This window comes from Perognathus longimembris, chromosome 18 (assembly GCF_023159225.1).
Source record: "Perognathus longimembris pacificus isolate PPM17 chromosome 18, ASM2315922v1, whole genome shotgun sequence".
NCBI classification, from domain to species: domain Eukaryota; kingdom Metazoa; phylum Chordata; class Mammalia; order Rodentia; family Heteromyidae; genus Perognathus; species Perognathus longimembris.
The window spans coordinates 12,380,167-12,398,930 of NC_063178.1; the positions used below are offsets into that span (position 1 = coordinate 12,380,167).

The 18,764-nt window shown below is 43.0% G+C and overlaps 3 protein-coding genes across 3 annotated transcripts in view; 2 read left to right on the forward strand and 1 right to left on the reverse strand.

Annotated features, from left to right (window-relative positions):
* Positions 1 to 8,762, reverse strand: part of Cdnf (cerebral dopamine neurotrophic factor) — a 13,525-nt gene extending 4,763 nt beyond the window's left edge. The window contains exons 1-3 of the mRNA XM_048367560.1: positions 8,532 to 8,762; positions 3,470 to 3,597; positions 661 to 802 (exon numbers count right to left, since the gene is read on the reverse strand). Of these exons, the coding sequence (XP_048223517.1) occupies positions 661 to 802; positions 3,470 to 3,597; positions 8,532 to 8,646 (385 nt within the window). The 5' untranslated portion in view covers positions 8,647 to 8,762. The remainder of the gene's footprint in view (positions 1 to 660; positions 803 to 3,469; positions 3,598 to 8,531) is intronic.
* Hspa14 (heat shock protein family A (Hsp70) member 14) overlaps positions 1 to 18,764 on the forward strand; it is a 34,015-nt gene that overhangs the window by 3,986 nt on the left and 11,265 nt on the right. Inside the window, exons 2-4 of the mRNA XM_048367557.1 lie at positions 9,073 to 9,180; positions 10,434 to 10,514; positions 10,597 to 10,679. Of these exons, the coding sequence (XP_048223514.1) occupies positions 9,124 to 9,180; positions 10,434 to 10,514; positions 10,597 to 10,679 (221 nt within the window). The 5' untranslated portion in view covers positions 9,073 to 9,123. The remainder of the gene's footprint in view (positions 1 to 9,072; positions 9,181 to 10,433; positions 10,515 to 10,596; positions 10,680 to 18,764) is intronic.
* LOC125366835 (zinc finger and SCAN domain containing 29) lies at positions 10,467 to 15,444 on the forward strand. The gene is made up of 4 exons (XM_048367558.1): positions 10,467 to 10,514; positions 10,597 to 10,679; positions 12,346 to 13,310; positions 13,763 to 15,444. Exons 3-4 carry the CDS (start codon positions 12,749 to 12,751, stop codon positions 14,284 to 14,286), a joined length of 1,086 nt encoding a protein of 361 aa, XP_048223515.1. The 5' UTR covers positions 10,467 to 10,514; positions 10,597 to 10,679; positions 12,346 to 12,748; the 3' UTR covers positions 14,287 to 15,444.

Sequence of the window (18,764 nt, forward strand, 5' to 3'; positions counted from 1 at the left end):
TCTACTCAGAGGACTGGCCCAGATACACATCCTCAGTGTAAGAATAGATCGATGTGAACGTTATAAGGCCAAGGATAATGTTTTAAATAGGGCATCTCTTGCCTTGCCACTTATTTTAGGTTCCTTTGGCAAGCTATTTTATCAGACAAAACCTATTTTGATATGACTAACCTATTTCCTAAAATTTAAAGAAGGAAAAATGTTAACTATAGCTAGGAAGAAAAACATAGTCATATTTATAACCTCCAAGTCCTACTGTCATCTTTGAACAGATGTCATTTTTGTCTTCATAGGTTATCAGAAGCTGAGTCAACATTTGTCAAGGCTCTCTTTATATTCTCTTTATATTCCTGGGCGTACATGGCTGGCATTGCCTTGGTAAATTAGTTTAAACTTTGTTGTCTCAGTTGGCAGTTTTAACCTAAGGTTGATCATGCATTGGGTTGTTTGTTTATTATTAGGCTGTTTTTTTCCCTTCCTTAAAAAAAACAAACAGCAACTCAAGTGGCTCAGGTACATCACTCACCTACCCAGAAGTCATTCCAAATGGAAGAGAATTCCTTTCCTTCTAACCCTGACCTTCTAGATAACATGGTGGCATGTTCTGAAGTATGACAAGACATTAGACATATGGGCAAAAGACACGTGGCTCTGTGATACCATATTTCAGCTCACAGATCTGGCTGTCCACCTTCCTCAGCTTCTCACAAATCTTCCCCGCAGGCATGTGCACACTCATGGGGCGTGTGACTTCACCTAGGATCTTGGTGGCTGCGTCCTTCGTGGCCCCTAGATAATAACACTGAAGGAGAATGAAGAGAACTTAGTGTCCAGGGCAGTGGAAGAAAGTACGAAATAAAGTGGCTGCAAGTGGCCCAGGCCTGTAATCCCAGCTACTCAAGAGGCTAAGATCTGAGGTTCAAGGCCAACCTGGCTAGGAAAGTCCATGAGATTCTTATTTCTAAATAACTAGCCATAAGGTGTAAGCTCAAGTGGTAGAGTCCCAGCCTTGAGTGTAAAAACCAAATGAAATCTGGGAAGCCGGAGGGCGGGAGGGGGGGGGGAACGGAGCGGGGGGGGGGGGGGGAGAGGGAGAGGGAGAAAGAGAGGGAGGGAGGGAGGGAGGGAGAAGGAAACAGAAGAAGGAGAAAGACAGACAAATGATTAGAGAAAGGGAGAAAGAGGTTAGCCTAGTTTTCACGGTCCAGTTATTTAATTTTAACCCCTGCTGACTAAGACACCAGAAGGCAATGAGTCTATTCTCCTGACTGTCCTAATTAGAAGTGCCCTACACCTTGTTCAGAGATGGGTGAGAAGAGATCACACTTACAAAGTGTTTTCTCTGTGACTGGGTTGCTCCTTTGCTTGGAAAGCATTAACTGACTTGTTTATTACAGCAGTTTTGTTAAGCAAATGCTATTATTACCCACATGTTGTACTCAAGATGACCAAAGGTCACCCAGCCAGCAAGGAGAAGAGGCAGAATGATTTTTTTTTTAAATCCTAAAGTTCTGGCTCTCTCCTGTACCTTTCCCATCATGCAATAGTGCCTTTCAAGCTACCTGACTTCTGCATTTTACATATGAAAATATGAAACACCTTAACATAAATAAATTACAAGCGTTTTGCCACATGTCTGTGGTAAACAGTCAATAATACAATGTAACTGCCAAATTCGACAGGACCTTTTGGGTCCTGTTGTATTGCACGTAGCAAACTTTTGGCCTGGGAAGGGGGGGGGGGTGGGTAGGGGAAAGAGGAGGGGAAAGGAGAGGGGGAAGGGAAATCTGAAGTATCTTTAGTGATATAAAACACTATGTTAAAGCAAACCATCTTTTTTTTCCCCTTCAGTCCTGAGGCTTTAACTCTGGGCCTGGATGCTGTCCCTGAGTTTCTTTTGCTCAAATCTAGTTCTCTACCATTAGAGCCACAGAGCCACTTCCTACTTTTTCTGCGTAGTTTATTGGAGATAAGAGTCTCATGGACTTTTCTGCCTGGTCTACTTTGAACTGTGATCCTCAGATTCCCAGCCTCCTGAATAGCTAGGATTACAAGTGTGACCCTTCAGTGCTTGGCTCCAAACCATCTTTTAAGCTAAGGAACCACCACCTAAATGTCACTACAAGAAAATACAAGCCAACCACTGTGGTTCATGGTTGTAATCTTAAATTCTCAGCAATCTGAGATGAGGAGCATTAGGATTACAGTCCAGCTCAGACACAAAAATTCAGAAGACTTCATCTCAATGTTGCATGACTGTCTGCACGGCTAGAGCAGGAAGCATAAAATAGGAGGATTACAGTCCAGGTGCATACTTGGGCAAAAAGAGAGACCCTACCTTAAAATAATAACCTGTGAAAAACAGACTAGAAGAGGGACTCAAGTGAAAGAGCACCTGCCTACCAAGCATGAGATGCTAAGTTCAAACCCCAGTAGCATACAAACACACACATATTTATGATATATATGAAACTTACACATGAAATATATAATCTATGTATACTTCATATATCCATAATATATATGAAATGCATATATATGTATATTTCATTAGTTAGGTATAAGTAATAATATAGTGTTTTTTGTGTTGTTGGGTTTTTTTTTTTTTGTCAGTCCTGGGGCTTGAACTCAAGGCCTGAGCACTGTCCCTGGCTCTTTTTTGCTCAAGGCTAGCACTCTACCACTTGAGCCACAGCACCACTTCTGGCTTTTTCTATATATTTGGTGCTAAGGAATCGAACCCAGGGCTTCATGTATACGAGGCGAACACTTTACCACTAGGCCATATTCCCAGCCCCATAATAAAGTGTTTTGATAGTTTTCACTAATTGTCTTAGTAAGAAATGAAACATCTACCCACTCTTAATTCAAGACAGTAAATTCTCATTGCAAATTCAGTGTTACAATTTCACATATAATTGGTTGTTTACTCAGAAAGCAGAATGAAAATGAATTACGGAAGTACATCAACTACATCGCCCTGGAAGATGGATTTCTTGTTGTCTTCAAGCAACATGCTTGAGCCAGTGACTCATGCCTGTAATCCTAGCTACTTGGGAGGCTGGGGATAAGAGGAATTATGGTTCCAAGACAGCCTAGGCAGAAAAGTCCATGGGACTCCTGGTTGAAGAAGGGACACTGAATGTGATGCTGCATGCCTACCATCCCAGAAACAATGAGGAACATAAATAAATCCTGGTACTGGCCCATCTGGACAGAAAGCAAGACTCTATTGCAAAAATACCATGCAGAACAGGGCTGCACACATGCTAAAGTGGTAGAGTGCCTGCCTAACAAACATGAGGCCCTGAGTTCAAAACCCCATATTGCAACAAATAAAAGAAACAGAAAAGAAACACACTTTAAGAAAGCATGTACATAGGAGAGTGTTGAGTCCAAGTAAGACATTAAATTACTAGTGGTTTTCTTCAAACACTCAGGAAAAATAAATAATAGAATTGGACCATACCAGGCGATTTTCTTTTCCTTTGGCATCCAAGCAAAAGCTGATCAACTCTTTTTCTATGGTGTCCGGTGTAAAGGTAACTTCACTGATAATTAAGGAGTTGTAGAATCGGTTTAAGAATTCTTTACATACTAGAAGGAATAAAGAAATACATTTGCAGAGATAACCTTCTACCCCACCTCCATATATAACCCAAAGAGCAAGTGTAAAAAATTAGGTATGGTTCAATCATTGAGACAATAGACTCAAATGCTAAGAATGATTTGGAATCTGTTATTAACGCCATGGAAAGTTTGCATGACCTTACTGAGTCAATCAGTGGAATCAAGTTCCACCTAAAATTAGCACTTTTCTACAAACTCTACATGTCATCCGAGCTATGGGATAGCATAAATAGGAAGATCACAATCCAGTTGGCCCAGGCAAAACCCCTAGGGTCTATTGGACAAATAAGCAAAAATGATGGGCGGGGGTGGGAGGAAGGAGGGTAGCTCAAGTAGGAGAGGAGCTGCTTAGCAAGTGTGAGGTTTGGAGCTCAAAACCTAGTACCACACACAAAAAAGTTGCAATTGAATATGCACAGTGTATAATTTAGATACATTCAAGGTCACAAAACAAACCCTTTATTTTATGTTTGTAGGTGCACAGTAATAATAAAAGTTCCTTAAAAAATGTAAAAGGGCCAGGTGCCAGTGGCTCATGCTGATAATGTTAGCTACTCAGGAGGCTGAGATCTCAGAATCAAAGTTCAAAGCCAGCCTAGACAGGAAAGTCCATGAGACTCATATCTCCAATTAATCACCCAAACGCTAGGAGTGGAGCTATGGCTCAAGTAGTAGAATGCTAGCCTTGACAAAAAGGCTCAGTGACACTACCCAGGCCCTGAGTTGAAGCCCCAGGACTGACAAACACAGACACACAGACACACAGACACAGACACAGACACACACACACACACACACAGACACAGACACAGACACAGACACAGACACACACACACACACACACACTTGAGAGGCACACATTTAATTTTAGATTTGTTACTTCCTCTGAAAATAGTAGTTGGATTAAGGAAAAAGGATGACTTACCTGTACCTAATATTTTATTTTTTGAAGACAGACTGGTAGCTGATAGAGAACAATAACATTTAATCTAGATAGTAAGTATATATTATTTAATTTTTTGTTTGAAATATTTCCTAGTTTATTGTTTAAAAAGACCTCATCATATCTTTTTTCTTTTCTTTTCTTTTCTTTTTTTTCTGCCAGTCCTGGGGCTTGCACTCAGGGCCTGAGCACTGTCCCTGGCTTCTTTTGGCTCAAGGCTAGCACTCTGCCACTTGAGCCACAGCGCTACTTCTGGCCATTTTCTGTATATGTGGTGCTGGGGAATCGAACCCAGGGCTTCATGTATATGAGGCGAGCACTCTTGCCACTAGGCCATATTCCCAGCCCTCATCATATCTTATTATTACAAAAACCTCCAATGTGTTTCATACAATGTTTGATACCAATAAAATAGAATTTAAAGTTTTTAAGTGATTAGCCAGGATCCAAGGGAATAAAGTAATATTTTAAAATATAATAATGCCACCTTCAGGAGGAAAGCTCCAGCTTTGCCAGATGAATTATGACACAACGATTGAACTCAGGTTCAAGGAATTATTAAAACTGTCAGTCAGCTAGGAACTTCATTTTCAACAGTTCTATCCACCCTCCTAAGATGAAAGATACCCCATCATCTGCTCCAGTTTAATTTTTTAGAAGAGGAAAGTAAAACAAAAAGAAAGCTCACTAGACCAATCTTGGATGTAGTGGGACTTCGTTGAACACTTAGAATATCTTATGTCATTTGGAAAATCATTTGATCCAATTTTATTTGTAATGTTTCCCTAAACAAATTTGCTCTCTGATTTAGTGTTCCACCCCTCAACATGTCTGAGTCTGTAGCTTGGCTTTACTTTTTGTTGCTGTTATTGTTCCCTTGTGGTGCTGGTGATTAAACCCAAGTCCCTGAACAAGACTTGCTAGGCAAGCACTCCACCATGGAGTGACATTCTTGCTCTGGGACTTTAAGACTTCCCTTGTAGCTCAATCTAATTGTCATTCTTCTGAATTTGCTTTTTTTCTCTGGCTCTTTTGGTATGTAATTTTCTTATGATGTGATAGGTGTGGTATTTTTTAATACTCTGTTGAAATATATTGAATTTGTATATCTTCTCTTTTATCCTGAAAAGTCAATAACCATGTTAGAACTTTTCTCTTTATTCTATTGTCCCCTTGATCCCTTTTTTTCCTGTTTTTACCTTTGTACCATTGTGATCCTTCCTGATAATTACTCTAATTCATTTTCTCATTTCTATCTAAATCTGCTATTAATCCTATCAATTTTATTTGTAGAACCTTAGTTGTATTTTTCCCATGTGAATGGACATTTTTGGTATCTTCCTGCCCCTCCCCTTTTAAAAATATTTTCAGTTCCTTTCTATCTTGTTTTGTTTGTAATCCTGGGAATTGAATCCAGAGCCTCACTCAAACTACAAACTGATCCCCATCCTTTACTTTTTTAACACAAAAATCTTATTTTATATCCAATGACCGATCATTTTCATACCTGAAGCCTTTTCACATATGCTGCTTCTGTGTCCTGTCTCAACTCGCTGTCACTTACAGTGTCCTTCTCCACAGGTCTGTGATATTTCTCAGTGACAGCTCATGCTGGGAAAGTCAGGCACTGCTAGCTGGCATTCACATAACCATGAGTGTAGCCAGTGTGTGTACACCCACGGTGTGCTGTGTTGCTAAGCTATGGTGTTTCCTAGGTTTTGTAGAATAAATGCAGTTCTGATTTGGGGGTCATTTCAGTGTATGATAGAGTTACTGGGATATAACTCAGTCTTAAGGTGAGGACCAACCACCACCACCACCACCAAACACACACACACACACAGAGGGAGAGGGAGAGAGAGAGAGAGAGAGAGAGAGAGAGAGAGGGAGGGAGGGAGAGGGGGACAGAGAGAGAGAGAGAGAGAGAGAGAGAGAGAGAGAGAGAGATCCTACTGGTTCCAGTTCTCTGGGGAATCTTAATATTGTATCCAGGTGGAAACAAGAGCGGTCAAATATACAGTCAAGCATCACTTAATAATAGGATACATCCTGGGACAGTATAATTAGGAAATCTCCTGTGGAAATGTCACAGAGGGCACCTATGCCAACTTAGATGGCAGAGCCTTCCACATACCTAAGTGAGGTAAAGCTTACAGCTCCTAGGATCCTGTAAAGCACATGAGAGTTTTGATTGCTGTAGGCTAGGTTAACATAACAGTATTTGTGTGAATATATCTAACCATAGAAAAGGCACTGCAAAGATACAGTGTAAGAGACAGAAGAAAAATGGTTCACCTACGTATAGCCATGGCCACGAATAGAGCGGGCAGGACTGGAAGGTGCTCTGGGTGGGTGAGTGGATGGCAATCTGGGTTTTCAAAAACAGGTGGAAATCCAAATGGCAGATATAGCCGATTAAATAAAAATGCTTCCAAAAGACTTTGTGAACTTAACAAAATACATCAGCAGATGCAAGGTAACTTGTAAATGGTTCCTTTTGCTTAAAATATGCATACAGGGTATTTTAATCCTATAACATTAAGAGGAAACTAAGCAACTTATTTAAGAATCTCCTAAGCTGTAACAGAGCTGTATCTCAGACATAATTCTTGTTCCGAGTATCTCTTTTCTCCATAACTACTATTACACTGCCTCTTTGCCTAACGATGACATTTATGCACAGGTTAGCAAGACTTGCAAGTTAATAATCACAATGGGCTGTAATAAATTTTGGAAAAATATATAAGCTTCTTTTGTAATTAATCCAGATGGATCTGTCTCTTCTGAAATGTTTTCGGGGACAAGTGAAAAAAAAAATAAGGTGATGACCCACCAAATCCATGGTGCATACCTCACAAATGTGTAGAGCACAAGTGATATTTTAAAGCAAAGTTATAGCTTAAAGAAACAAATACATTCATCTCCAGCAAAGTTTCAAAAGAGTATCAAGCAGATACTTTAAATTTCTGGATAAAAATCGAATGATTGCCGGTAGAAGAAAGCCAGAGTTCATTTATTAAGACTTTAGTTAGAACACATCCATTCCATCACCGTATCTGGAGGGCTTACAATTCAAGCTCTGAGGATATCAACTATTTCAGTGCAACATAAGTACTCTAGGAATCTGGCAAAGCTAATTCCCTTCTTTCTGCTCTAATCTGCAAAGAATGCTGATGGGGGAAGGTTGGGGTGTGGGGGGAGTCCGGTACAACAACCTCAAAGCTGGAGGGTTAGATGGGACTAAATCCACGAGTTCTAACTACATGTCTACTACAACTTAAAAACCCAACAATAGGGCTGGGAGTATGGCCTAGTGGCAAGAGTGCCTTCCTCGTATACATGAGGCCCTGGGTTTGATTCCTCATATTCCACATATACAGAAAATGGCCAGAGGTGGCGCTGTGGCTCAAGTGGCAGAGTGCTAGCCTTGAGCAAAAAAGCCAGGGACAGTGCTCAGGCCCTGAGTTCACGACCTAGGACTGGCCAAAAAAGAAAAACAATAAGCCATTCTTTTCCATCTTGCCCTTCTCAAGTAAGCAATGGTAGCTATGTCCTTTCATCACACATCCCAGCTCCTTGTCAAGGTTTATTTCCCTTTGGGGTTTCACAAACTAGTTGGAAAACGTCTTCTATGCCAACAGAATTGGTCTGGTGCCAGGCTCATCCAAATCTAGCAGCGTTTGCACAAAATCAGATCTAAATTCCAATTCACCAGGGTTTTAATTTTAATTTTTTTTTTTACTAGGGCAATGTAACGTTCAACAGCCAAATCAGGTTTGCCTCATGGTGTCCCGAGACGAGGTTCAAAGCCAGAGTTTGTCTAGGCCCGGGGAAGTGATCTGAAATTAGGGCCAAGGCCTGCATTTCTTGGATGAAATGCTATTTACAGCCGGGAGAAACCAAAGCCCCACGACAGCTGCGGTGCCACCGCCATGCAAGCAGGTCACACACCGCTCACCTTCACAGTCGGACCTGGGGCGTCCCCCGGACTCCTGGCTCTGCACCAGCGCAGGGTGAGAAACCCAAAGCCCGGTGCAAAAGACCACGATGGCGGCTGAGCTTGCACGCTGCATGCCGAGCCAGCAGGTGCAACACACCGCCGCTCACAGGGGACGCCCACCACAACCGAGAGGTTGGGGGAAAAATGCCACCGCGTAGCTTTGACTAATGTGGCAACTCAACCGAGAGTTCCCATTGGCCCTGACAAAAACCTGGAGCCAGGAGGAGGAGGAGGAGGAGGAGCAGGAGGAGGAGCAGGAGGAGCAAGGAGCCGCCTCTTCCGGTCCCTTTCCGGACGGAGCATGCGTACTGCCGCCTGCGCGGGGGGGGGGCGACGCACCACAGCGATTGGCTAACTGCTCGTGAGAAAAGGAGGGACCTGCACTCTGATTGGTAGCAACTCGGAAGAGCCGGTGGGGCGGACCGGATGCAGTGGGCGGGCGGGAACGCGAAGTCTCCGCGGTGCCTGCTGGGGTGGCTCTGTGGCACTCGCCACAGAGCAGTTACTGCCGGGGGCCCCTCGCTCACAGCCGCCGCGGTCCCGCCGCCTCATGGCGGCCATCGGAGTGCACCTGGGCTGCACGTCAGCCTGTGTGGCCGTCTACAAGGTGAGGGACTGGGAGAGCCGCGTTACCGCTCACATGGCGGCCTAGGGCCGTCCCTCAGTGGCGTTGCCGCTGGACGCTTCGAGGCCAAGGGCCGAGCCAACTCGGCTTCGTCCCTTGAGATTTTCCAGGAAAGCCCGCCGCACCCCCGCTGCGGCTCGTGGTGACGAGGACGCGCTGGGTTCCGGGGCGGCAGGGTACCTCAAGCGACCCCTGCGCTGGGCGCCCCAAAGAGTCCCAGGACGTCCGGGTCGCCCCGAAGAGTCCCGGGGCGTACGGGTTACCCCAGGAGACCCGGGACGTCCGGGCCACACCGAAGAACCTCCGGGCGTCCGACCACCCGAAGCGTCCCAGGATTTCTGGGCCGCAGAATGACCGGAGGGGGTGGGGGGACCTCGGGGCTCTCGGGATGCCCGGAGGAGCCCTAGGAAGATCGTGGCTGCAGGGATTCCTTGGAGAGGTCCTAGGAGAATGTCCAGAGGATGTCCGGATAGGTGCTAGAGACGTTGGAGTCTCCAGATCTCCTAAGTCCCCTTTGCTTGGACGGGCTGGGGGGGGGGACGGGGGGTGGAGGACACCGTTGTTGTAAGGACGCCTAGGGGCGCCTGGGAGCTTCTAGACCGCAGGATTCCGAGAGAGGTACCTGGATGTCCGGCCCTAAGTATACCCAAGGGTTCTTGGTGAAGTCTGGATGCCCGGAGCCGTCTCGGTTGAGGCCACCAGCTCAGACTTCCTGAGGTGGGCGGGCCTCGACTTCTGGGACCCTAGAACCTGGTCCTGAATTACTGGGTTCGCGGGGAGGGGGGGGAGGTTCTCTGATCAGGAGCTTGAGCAATGTGCTGTGTGCCTGGCTGTGAAATCTAGTTGACCAGTAAGTGCCCAGCAGACTTAGGCTTTCCCTAACCTCAAGGTCGAGGAAGGAGAAACTCCCCTGCTACTAGTCCTGTGTTTTAAATGTCAAATGATTTGTATGGAAAATGCAAAGAGATTTGCTACTTAGCTTATTGAGGTGTTTTTTTTTTTAAAGGTGTATATATCTGGGGAGAAGAACCAGAAGAAGAATGATGCTTATTGTTAAAGTTGTTTATGTTTGGGCCATTTCACTGTGCAGAGCAGACTGAAAAACTTGAGATAGAAAAAATAATAGTAATAAATTCCACAAGTTTAAAATATCAGCGGGATAATTCAAGTCTGCCTATTGAGACTGCATTTCATTTTAAAAGGGCTTAACTCAAAGTTGTATGCTTTTTCTCTAGGATGGCCGCGCAGATGTAGTTGCAAATGATGCAGGAGATAGAGTTACCCCTGCTGTTGTAGCTTACTCAGAGAATGAAGAGGTACTACTATTGTCATTTTTTTTTGTACGTGGAAATAAGTCCAAATTGCATGCATTGTAATATGTTACTGTTCTTTTTTCAGGTAGTTGGACTGGCCGCAAAACAAAGTAGAATAAGAAATATTTCAAATACAGTAGTGAAAGTCAAGCAGGTCCTGGGCAGAAGGTATGGAGTGAAACGATACTTTAAAGTGTAATAACAGAAATGTGTTTTTAAGTTCTGAGCATGCTGGATGGTGACATTAGAAACACTATTGTTTTGTTGTCTCTCAAGTAGTGCATCATTTCCAAGAAGGTACCCCAGTAGATTGCTTCTGTTATTTCTGTTGGATCTTCTGGAGAGTAGGATATACAGACATTTGAGTCTTGTTGACAATTCTGTTAACATTCATAAATGTCAGCATTTGTTTACTTTTCATGATTTATTCAGGGGTGATCATTTGGATTTTTCACATTTTTATTTGAAGGAATTTGAGTGATTTGTGGGAATTTGGAGACTTGTATGTGTGTAGATTGAATTTGGCAAAATATTACAGTTAATTGTACTTGATGTAGCTGCTACTGATTTTCTATCTTAAGGCCCTTTGTGATACTTGGCGGGGAACTGACTTTTCCAGTTGGCTTACAAATTTAATCATTAGAGAAACAACTTAATTAATGTCTTGTTGTAGGAATCAGGTTAATCATCTGCTGTAACTTTGATTAGAAGATTAAAGAGACTTGCCTCCCGAGACTTCTGTCTCCTCAAATTATAGATTACCATCATAATTAGGTTTTATTTTCACTAGAGAAGTAGTACTTGATGGTGTTTTAAACTTTTCAAACTGCTTTCACGTCTATTACTATACTTAATCCTCTCAAGAACCTTTAAAAACTGAGAGCGCAGGCACTATCCTTCCCTGTTTATAGATGAGAAAAACAAGGCACAGAGAAACTTTAGTATTTCTAAGTTAAAGACTGAACTAGATAAGATAAGCCTGCCTGCCCTACATGTCTCCTAACTTCACTCTAGTCTGTCCTTTCTATTCTATTTAATGAGAATTTAAGTAGACATTTCCTTGAGTTGATCTTATAAATTGCTGATTATAGATTAAATTTAATGTTAATTAAGTAGTCTCTTCAGTTAAATTTAACTTGATATATTTTTTTAATATTTAAATCTTTGTGTTGAATGTTTTCCAATATCCTGTTTCCTCTTGGAAAAATTTAGTACTAAGCATATTAAAAGTAAATGGGTATCAAATATTTTCAAATCATAAAATCTAGACAAAAGCAGGAAATTGTAATGGATCTTGAAGCCTGAATCATGGAGGGGCCAATAATTTATTTTAAGTAACCTTTTTGTTTTGAAGTAATTGTTTCACATACAGTTATAAGAAACAAAATGGGCATCTGTAGTATATTTATTTTATTAGATTTATTTCTTCCTCCCAGTGTTAGCATCTTGCAAAGCTGTGATTTAATATCACAACCCAGAAACACATTGGTAGAATCAAGAAGCAGAACATTTCCATAGATGCATCCCCTTGCAGCCAACTTCATTTGTTTCCTTTATAATGCTATTTGATAGATGGTTAGAAAAAGACATGGCTGTCTTCTGCCTTCTTCACAGAGTTTCATACTAACCAAACAACTTTCCTGTTCCTTCTAGCAAGGAGTACAATAGTAACAGTCAGATGACTAACAGCCACAGCATAACACGGAGGTTAGTAAAGGTCAAGGACTCCTCAGACCATCCTCCTCATACTAGTTCTCTAGAGTTAGTTGCCTCATGAGCCAGGTTATTTTCCTCTTCCGCCTGACTACTTACCAGACAATGGTGATTTTTACAGATACATGGTTGTACCAAGTCTCAGCCTTGGAAGCATTCCGCCCTTGGTGGAGGAGCCAATCATTTTGTTATGAAGCCATTAAGCCCCGGTCCAGTACCCACCCTGGGTGAACTCCCAAAGTTGGGCTTTCTCAGTCTGGGCCTCATGCCTATTTATGACCTACGCATAGGCTGCAGCACTTGCTACTTTAAAATCCTTTTACCCTCCCTGTTACTCCATTCCCCTGTGGCCTTCCGTCCAGAAGTGTGGTCCTCGGACCCAACTTCTCAGCAAATCCCCAGAGAGGGAAGAAAGGACTGGCTCCTGGAAATATACTGAGAGCACATCGAGCTTCCCCACAGCTTCAGATTTGTGTACCTGTGGCCCAGGAGCTTGCTGCAGTAGCCTGCCTTCCCAGCTCAGCATGGCCACCACCAGTAGCAGTGCGGGCATCCGGTGGTCCAGACAGGAGACACGAACTCTTCTCTCCATACTTGGCGAGGCGGAGTATATTCAACGCCTCCAGACTGTACATCATAATGCAGATGTCTATCAGGCTGTGTCTAAGCGAATGCAGCAGGAAGGCTTCCGCCGCACCGAACGCCAGTGCCGCTCCAAGTTTAAAGTTCTGAAGGCATTATACTTAAAAGCCTACGTTGCCCATGCCACCAGCATGGGGGATCCACCACATTGTCCATTTTATGATACGCTGGATCAGCTTCTTCGAAATCAGGTAGTGACTGACCCAGACAACCTAATGGAGGCTGCTGCTTGGGCCAAGCACTGTGATCAGAACTTGGTGGCCTCTGACACCCGAAGGGAAGAGAGAACCTCCATTGTGAAAACTGAAAGGACTCAGGCAGCTGATCATCAGCCTTTCTTGAAAACAGTTAAGGAATCCGATGAAGATTGTCAGCTGAGAATCAGTGACCGGATTCGAGAAACCAGTGACCTTGAGGACTCCTGGGATGAATCCTCGGGTGCAGGTAACTCCCAAGCATGTGAAGGATTGGGGTCTCAGAGGCACTTGCTTCTAAGAGCAGTGGATGTTTGGACCATGCCCTCTCCAGCACAGCCACTTATTTTTTCACACCTAATAGACAAAGGGCTCCAGGGCTTAAAAGACTACCACCTTAAGTATATATGGTATTAGAACTTAAAACCTGGAAGACATGCTCTTTAGAGCCAAACTAGTCTTCGCCTTTTATGTAATGGGTAGTAAGGAATTTATAGGAAAACAATGGGCTAGATAGCTCTATGGAAAGAATAAGTTTAACAAGGCAAGGGGTTGTGTTATAGGCCCAAATGATTATTCCTTGTGGAAGGAGGCCTTCCTCAGAACTACTCTAGTTTATGCTGTATCTCAGCTCTACTGCTGGCTCTAAGCATTCCCTTAGCAGGAGTGTCCTCTTTGCAACATTGTTGCTTTGTTTTTCAGGGTGTTCTCAAGGGACCCCCAACTACAGCAGCTCCCACAACCTTTTCAGAGGTGCAGCTGCTCCCTGTCAGAGCAGTCCCATGACCAGACTGGCTGTGTCAGGTGAGCCCATTCCCAGCACCAGCACCAGCCGAAACCCTCCTGGGGTGGCCTCCACCTCACAGCCTCGGGGTTCCTCTTCCACAGTTGGTTTGGTCTCTGGTGGAGATAGACCTTTGGCCAATGAGCCCCCTCCGAGGTGGGCAAGGCGAAGAAGGCGGTCAGTGGCCAGGACTATTGCAGCTGAATTGGCCGAAAACCGGAGGTTAGCACGAGAACTTTCAAAGCGAGAGGAAGAAAAACTGGATAGGTTGATTGCGATTGGCGAAGAGGCCAGTGCCCAGCAAGATGCTGCTAATGAGCTTCGCAGGGATGCTGTCATTGCCGTCCGGCGCTTGGCCACAGCCGTGGAAGAAGCTACTGTTGCTTTCCAGCTAGGACTCGAAAAATTGCTTCAAAGGTTGATTTCCAATGCCAAAAGCTAGGAACTGACTGCAAAAGCATATACCTCGTAAACTGAGAGACGTCTCCTCACAACTGCCTTCTGATAGCACAGCACCTTTTTTTTTGTCCTCAGAAGCGTAGTGCATCGTTAATACGCAGAGGATTAGGAGTATGCTTGTGAGTTCTTTTTATCAAGATTCTCCACTAAGTGAAAGACCACTTAAAAATGAGAGGTGCCTAATAGAAACCTCACGGAATCAAGTCCAAGAGAGCTAGTTAGTCCTGGCTCTGTGATTGGAGGCAATTTCCTTTACCTCTCTACAGTAGTTTCCTCATCTGTGAAATGAGGGACAGCTAATAACTCTTGCCCTGCCTACCTCACAGGGCTGTTGTGAGGATCAGGTGGCCAATAGATGTAAAAGGGTTTAAAGGCACTATACAAATGTACGTTGTTAGTGCGTGTGGCCTTGGCTGGAGCAAGGCTAGGGAGAGCATATTACTTTACAAGATACAAACGTGTGGTTGTGTACCTTGACCTGTTGCTTAAATCTACTAGTTTAATTTGACTGCTTCATGGAGTTTGAGGTCTTAGATTTTAAAATCCCTCTGTGGCTCATTAGACTTATTTCGACACGATGTGTGTTTTTCCCTTCCTTTCATTCTTCATTGCTGTGTCTCTGACATACTTACTAGTTAGCACACTTGACAGTAGTCCAGCCTGTCAAATCTTCATTTTACTACTTCTTAGTCTCCTGTCAAGTTGAGGCTATAACAAAGAACTAATGGGAATCACAGTTGTGTGTTAATGGCTCTTATTGATATGTGATGTGGTGGGTATTGGCTGTTTTATAAAACAGTAAGTGTAAGTAAATTCTTTATAATATTATTTGGGTCCCTTTCTATGTGTAAGTTATATCTTAAGTTTTAGTTGCCCTCTGAACCTTATAGAAACAATTTGAATTGTACCAGTTTGCAATCTGCTTTTAGTTAATTTCATTTTTTTCCTATTTGCTTGTTGGTTCTTTTTGTTTGCTTGTTTTTATGTTTTTGCCTACTATGTTATAGAGGCCCTAGAAAAAAGCTTTCCCTCTAGGGAACTTATCAAGGTTACTTTTTGTCAGATGACCTAGGTAAAAGTTGATCTGGTTAACGGCAGATGGCAAAATAGACCCGTTTTGTTCTCCTTTTAGCTTTGAGAACACTGGTGGTGGTGTGGATAGAGACTCCTTTTAAGCACAATCCCTCACCTAACACATATCACCTTTGGGAGAGGTGAAGGTGATAGGCAACATTCCCACTTTTCCATTACTCAAACCTTTTAATAGTTCACGTACTTTCAAGGAACACACCATCTGGTATTTAAAAGGCTTTCCTGCAGTCAAGCTGGGAAAGAAATGAGAGGGCATGTTGGAAGAGGTTATGTTTTACATAACCTGGTGCTTACCTAACTGCTGACGATGCAAATAAGTGAAGAAGAAATGGACAAGAGGGGCTGGGGATATAGCCTAGTGGCAAGAGTGCCTGCCTCGGATACACGAGGCCCTAGGTTCGATTCCCCAGCACCACATATACAGAAAACGGCCAGAAGCGGTGCTGTGGCTCAAGTGGCAGAGTGCTAGCCTTGAGCAGGAAGAAGCCAGGGACAGTGCTCAGGCCCTGAGTCCAAGGCCCAGGACTGGCCCAAAAAAAAAAAAAGAAAAAAGAAATGGACAAGAAAACTGGGACCCATCTGGTGCCATGTATAAGTGGCAGGTGAAGGGTAGAATATGCTGGTATGTAGTATAGAACTCATGGACTGCAGTCCTCTCGCAGTGGTTTCATTGGGCAAAATCACTTGCCCCTATGGTGCCTCAAGTTCTTTATCTCTAAATCAAGAGGTTTGTGCTAGGTTGGTGTTTTCCTAGTATCTTGAGTTCTAAAATACGTAAATAGTATAAGGCAAAATACAGGTTCAAGGAGTGGCTCAAGCCATAGAGTACATGCCTGCCTGTCATGGACAAAACCTGGGTTTATACCCCAGTACTACCAAAAAAAAAAGTGCGACGTTACCATTTTCAGTTACAGTGACATACTCCTGCATGTTTGAAATATTGGTAACAATTGCATTCTGGGTGTTGATGATTGTTGATAGTTCTGGAACTTCTAAGCACCCGCTAGTACAGAGTGCTTACTTTCAGAAAGCATGTATTTAAGGCATTGAGATGGATATGTAAGTTTATGTTGTATCACTTGTTTTAGGGCATTATATGGAAGGGTTGTGTCCCTTACAGCAATGTAACACTAGTACAGATGAGTACATAAGTTAATTTCCTGGGGAAACAGGAAAGTTTACTCTGCTAATGGTAGCAAAATACTTAGGCAGGAATTTCTTTTGAGTAAGAGGAGTTCTAGAGAGTAGCAGTGGAGTTAAGTTTACAGATAGTATTATAAACATCCAATGAGCATAGCAACCATAATATAGATATGAAACTCAAGGAAGAATCCCCAAGAAGTAAACAAAACACAAAAGCTCTGCAAAACTATTAAGGGGTGGGAAGTTGCTGTAAGGGGAGCCCAGATTCCAGAAAGCAAGCTGAGAATCCTGCCTAAGCTCCAAGCCCAACCATTATACGGCCTGGATACACTCAGACAAGCCTTTTGCCATTCCATAACTCAGGCTCCTTATCTAAAAGGGGAAGCTGTTGTCCTCCCTACCTCACAGGGGTGTTGTGAGGATCCAGTGGACAGACGAATGAACATAAAGCACTGTTAAACTCATAGGCCAGTGACAGAACAGGAGTGAGGAAGGTACTTCAGTGCTGGTGTTGCCAAGCCAGGGAGCCTGGTGGCTAAGAGATAGTGAAGGCTGAAGAGGAAATGGGCTCCCTGGTACAGTTTGTGTCTACTGGTAGAGTTGACATTACATCCTGATGATCACCATGTGAACAAGGTGCTTACTATGTATACCAGCCTCCCACCAGCTTTGTTTTTTCTGTTATACAACTTATTCCTAGTGTGGACAAATAAAGTTTTTACTTGTGTGTAGTTGTGGGTCAAGTCTGCTATTTTCTGGTACTCTCTTTGATCTTTTGTTACCTCCATTCTCTGCTTCCTACATACCTGCTTTGCAGTCTCCAGTGTTCACCTATGTCATGTGTGGCCCTCAGAACTACCTGTACTTTCTATATGTGGATAAAAGAGGCTGTCTTTACAGGGAAGTTTAGAAATTCTTTTTATTTCTAAAAGTTAGTAGACATTCCATAAAATATTCCCTGAAAATTATCCTGAGCAGTAAACAACCTATATATCAGTAAGTGTAATATGTAGGTTAAGTGATAAGAAAACAGCCTGTAAATGCCTTGCTGAAATTCTAATACTGATCCAGAACCCCACTAAGGGCATAATTATTTTATCCCTACTTGTCTGGTGTGCAATCTAGGTAGTGGGTTAGTAAAAAGGAGGAGCAGGATAGTTAGTGGAAAGAATGTTGAACTTTGTATATCAAAGGTCTGGTTGCTGGGCAGAGTTAAACCATTAATGAACTGTGTCACTTTGGGCAAGCACCTATTTTCCCATTTGTAGTAGTAGGGGACGTAAGGAACCTGCAAGTATTTAAGAATTCTAAATCAGATTAGTCCAGGTTCCGGACCTCCAATGTTCTGTAACCCTTCTACAATTAGCCACTATTACTCATCAGATCCTGTGAAACACTTAAGGCTGGTTTCTGTACAGAATAGCAACTTCAAAGACTCCTACTAAGAAGGACACTAGTCTGATGCATCTTAAGTTCTAGATGTATTAAAGGGTGAGAGATCCTGTCCCTCCTCGAGAGGTCATTTAACAGTATTAGTGGAGGCAGTCTTCTCAAGGGTAAACATGAGTAGCTGGGGGTCACGTCCTGGCTCCTGTCCCATAGCATACCTAACAACCCACTTAGATGTTAGAGACACTGAATAAGTATTAAGTGGAAATCTAGGCTGCATAGATTGGTATTACTATCCGGAGCAACGTAACCATTGCTTTGTTCATTTCATAAGTACACATTTAGTGCTTGCTTTGTATGGAGCAGTATTATAGGTCTGTCCTTGCTGTGTTTACATGTATGAGTCTACACTTTGATATACTACATCCATACTTCTTAATCTTTTGGTTTTGAGTGTTCATTTTATGTTTAGGAACCAACAAAGATGGCGTTGATCTTTGCTCTTAGATCTACTCCTTTTTGCCCTTAACATTTTAGTGGTTGGATCACCAGGGTCACAGAGGCAAAAATGTATGAATGAATAAAATCAGTATTAGGAAATGTCACTCCAAAATGTACGGTGAGGTCAGAACAAGGGAGAATTATTTTCAAATGTGAAGATGAACTTAACATTTTACCCAGATTACTATAATCACTGACTACAAATATTCCACTTATTTCTGTCTTCTATATTATTTGAAGACTTAGTGAACAGTGTAATGTTGTTTTAATGTCTATGGTATGGTCTTTAGGCCCTTTTTTTTTATCAATAATACCAATTTTGATCCTGAGATATCT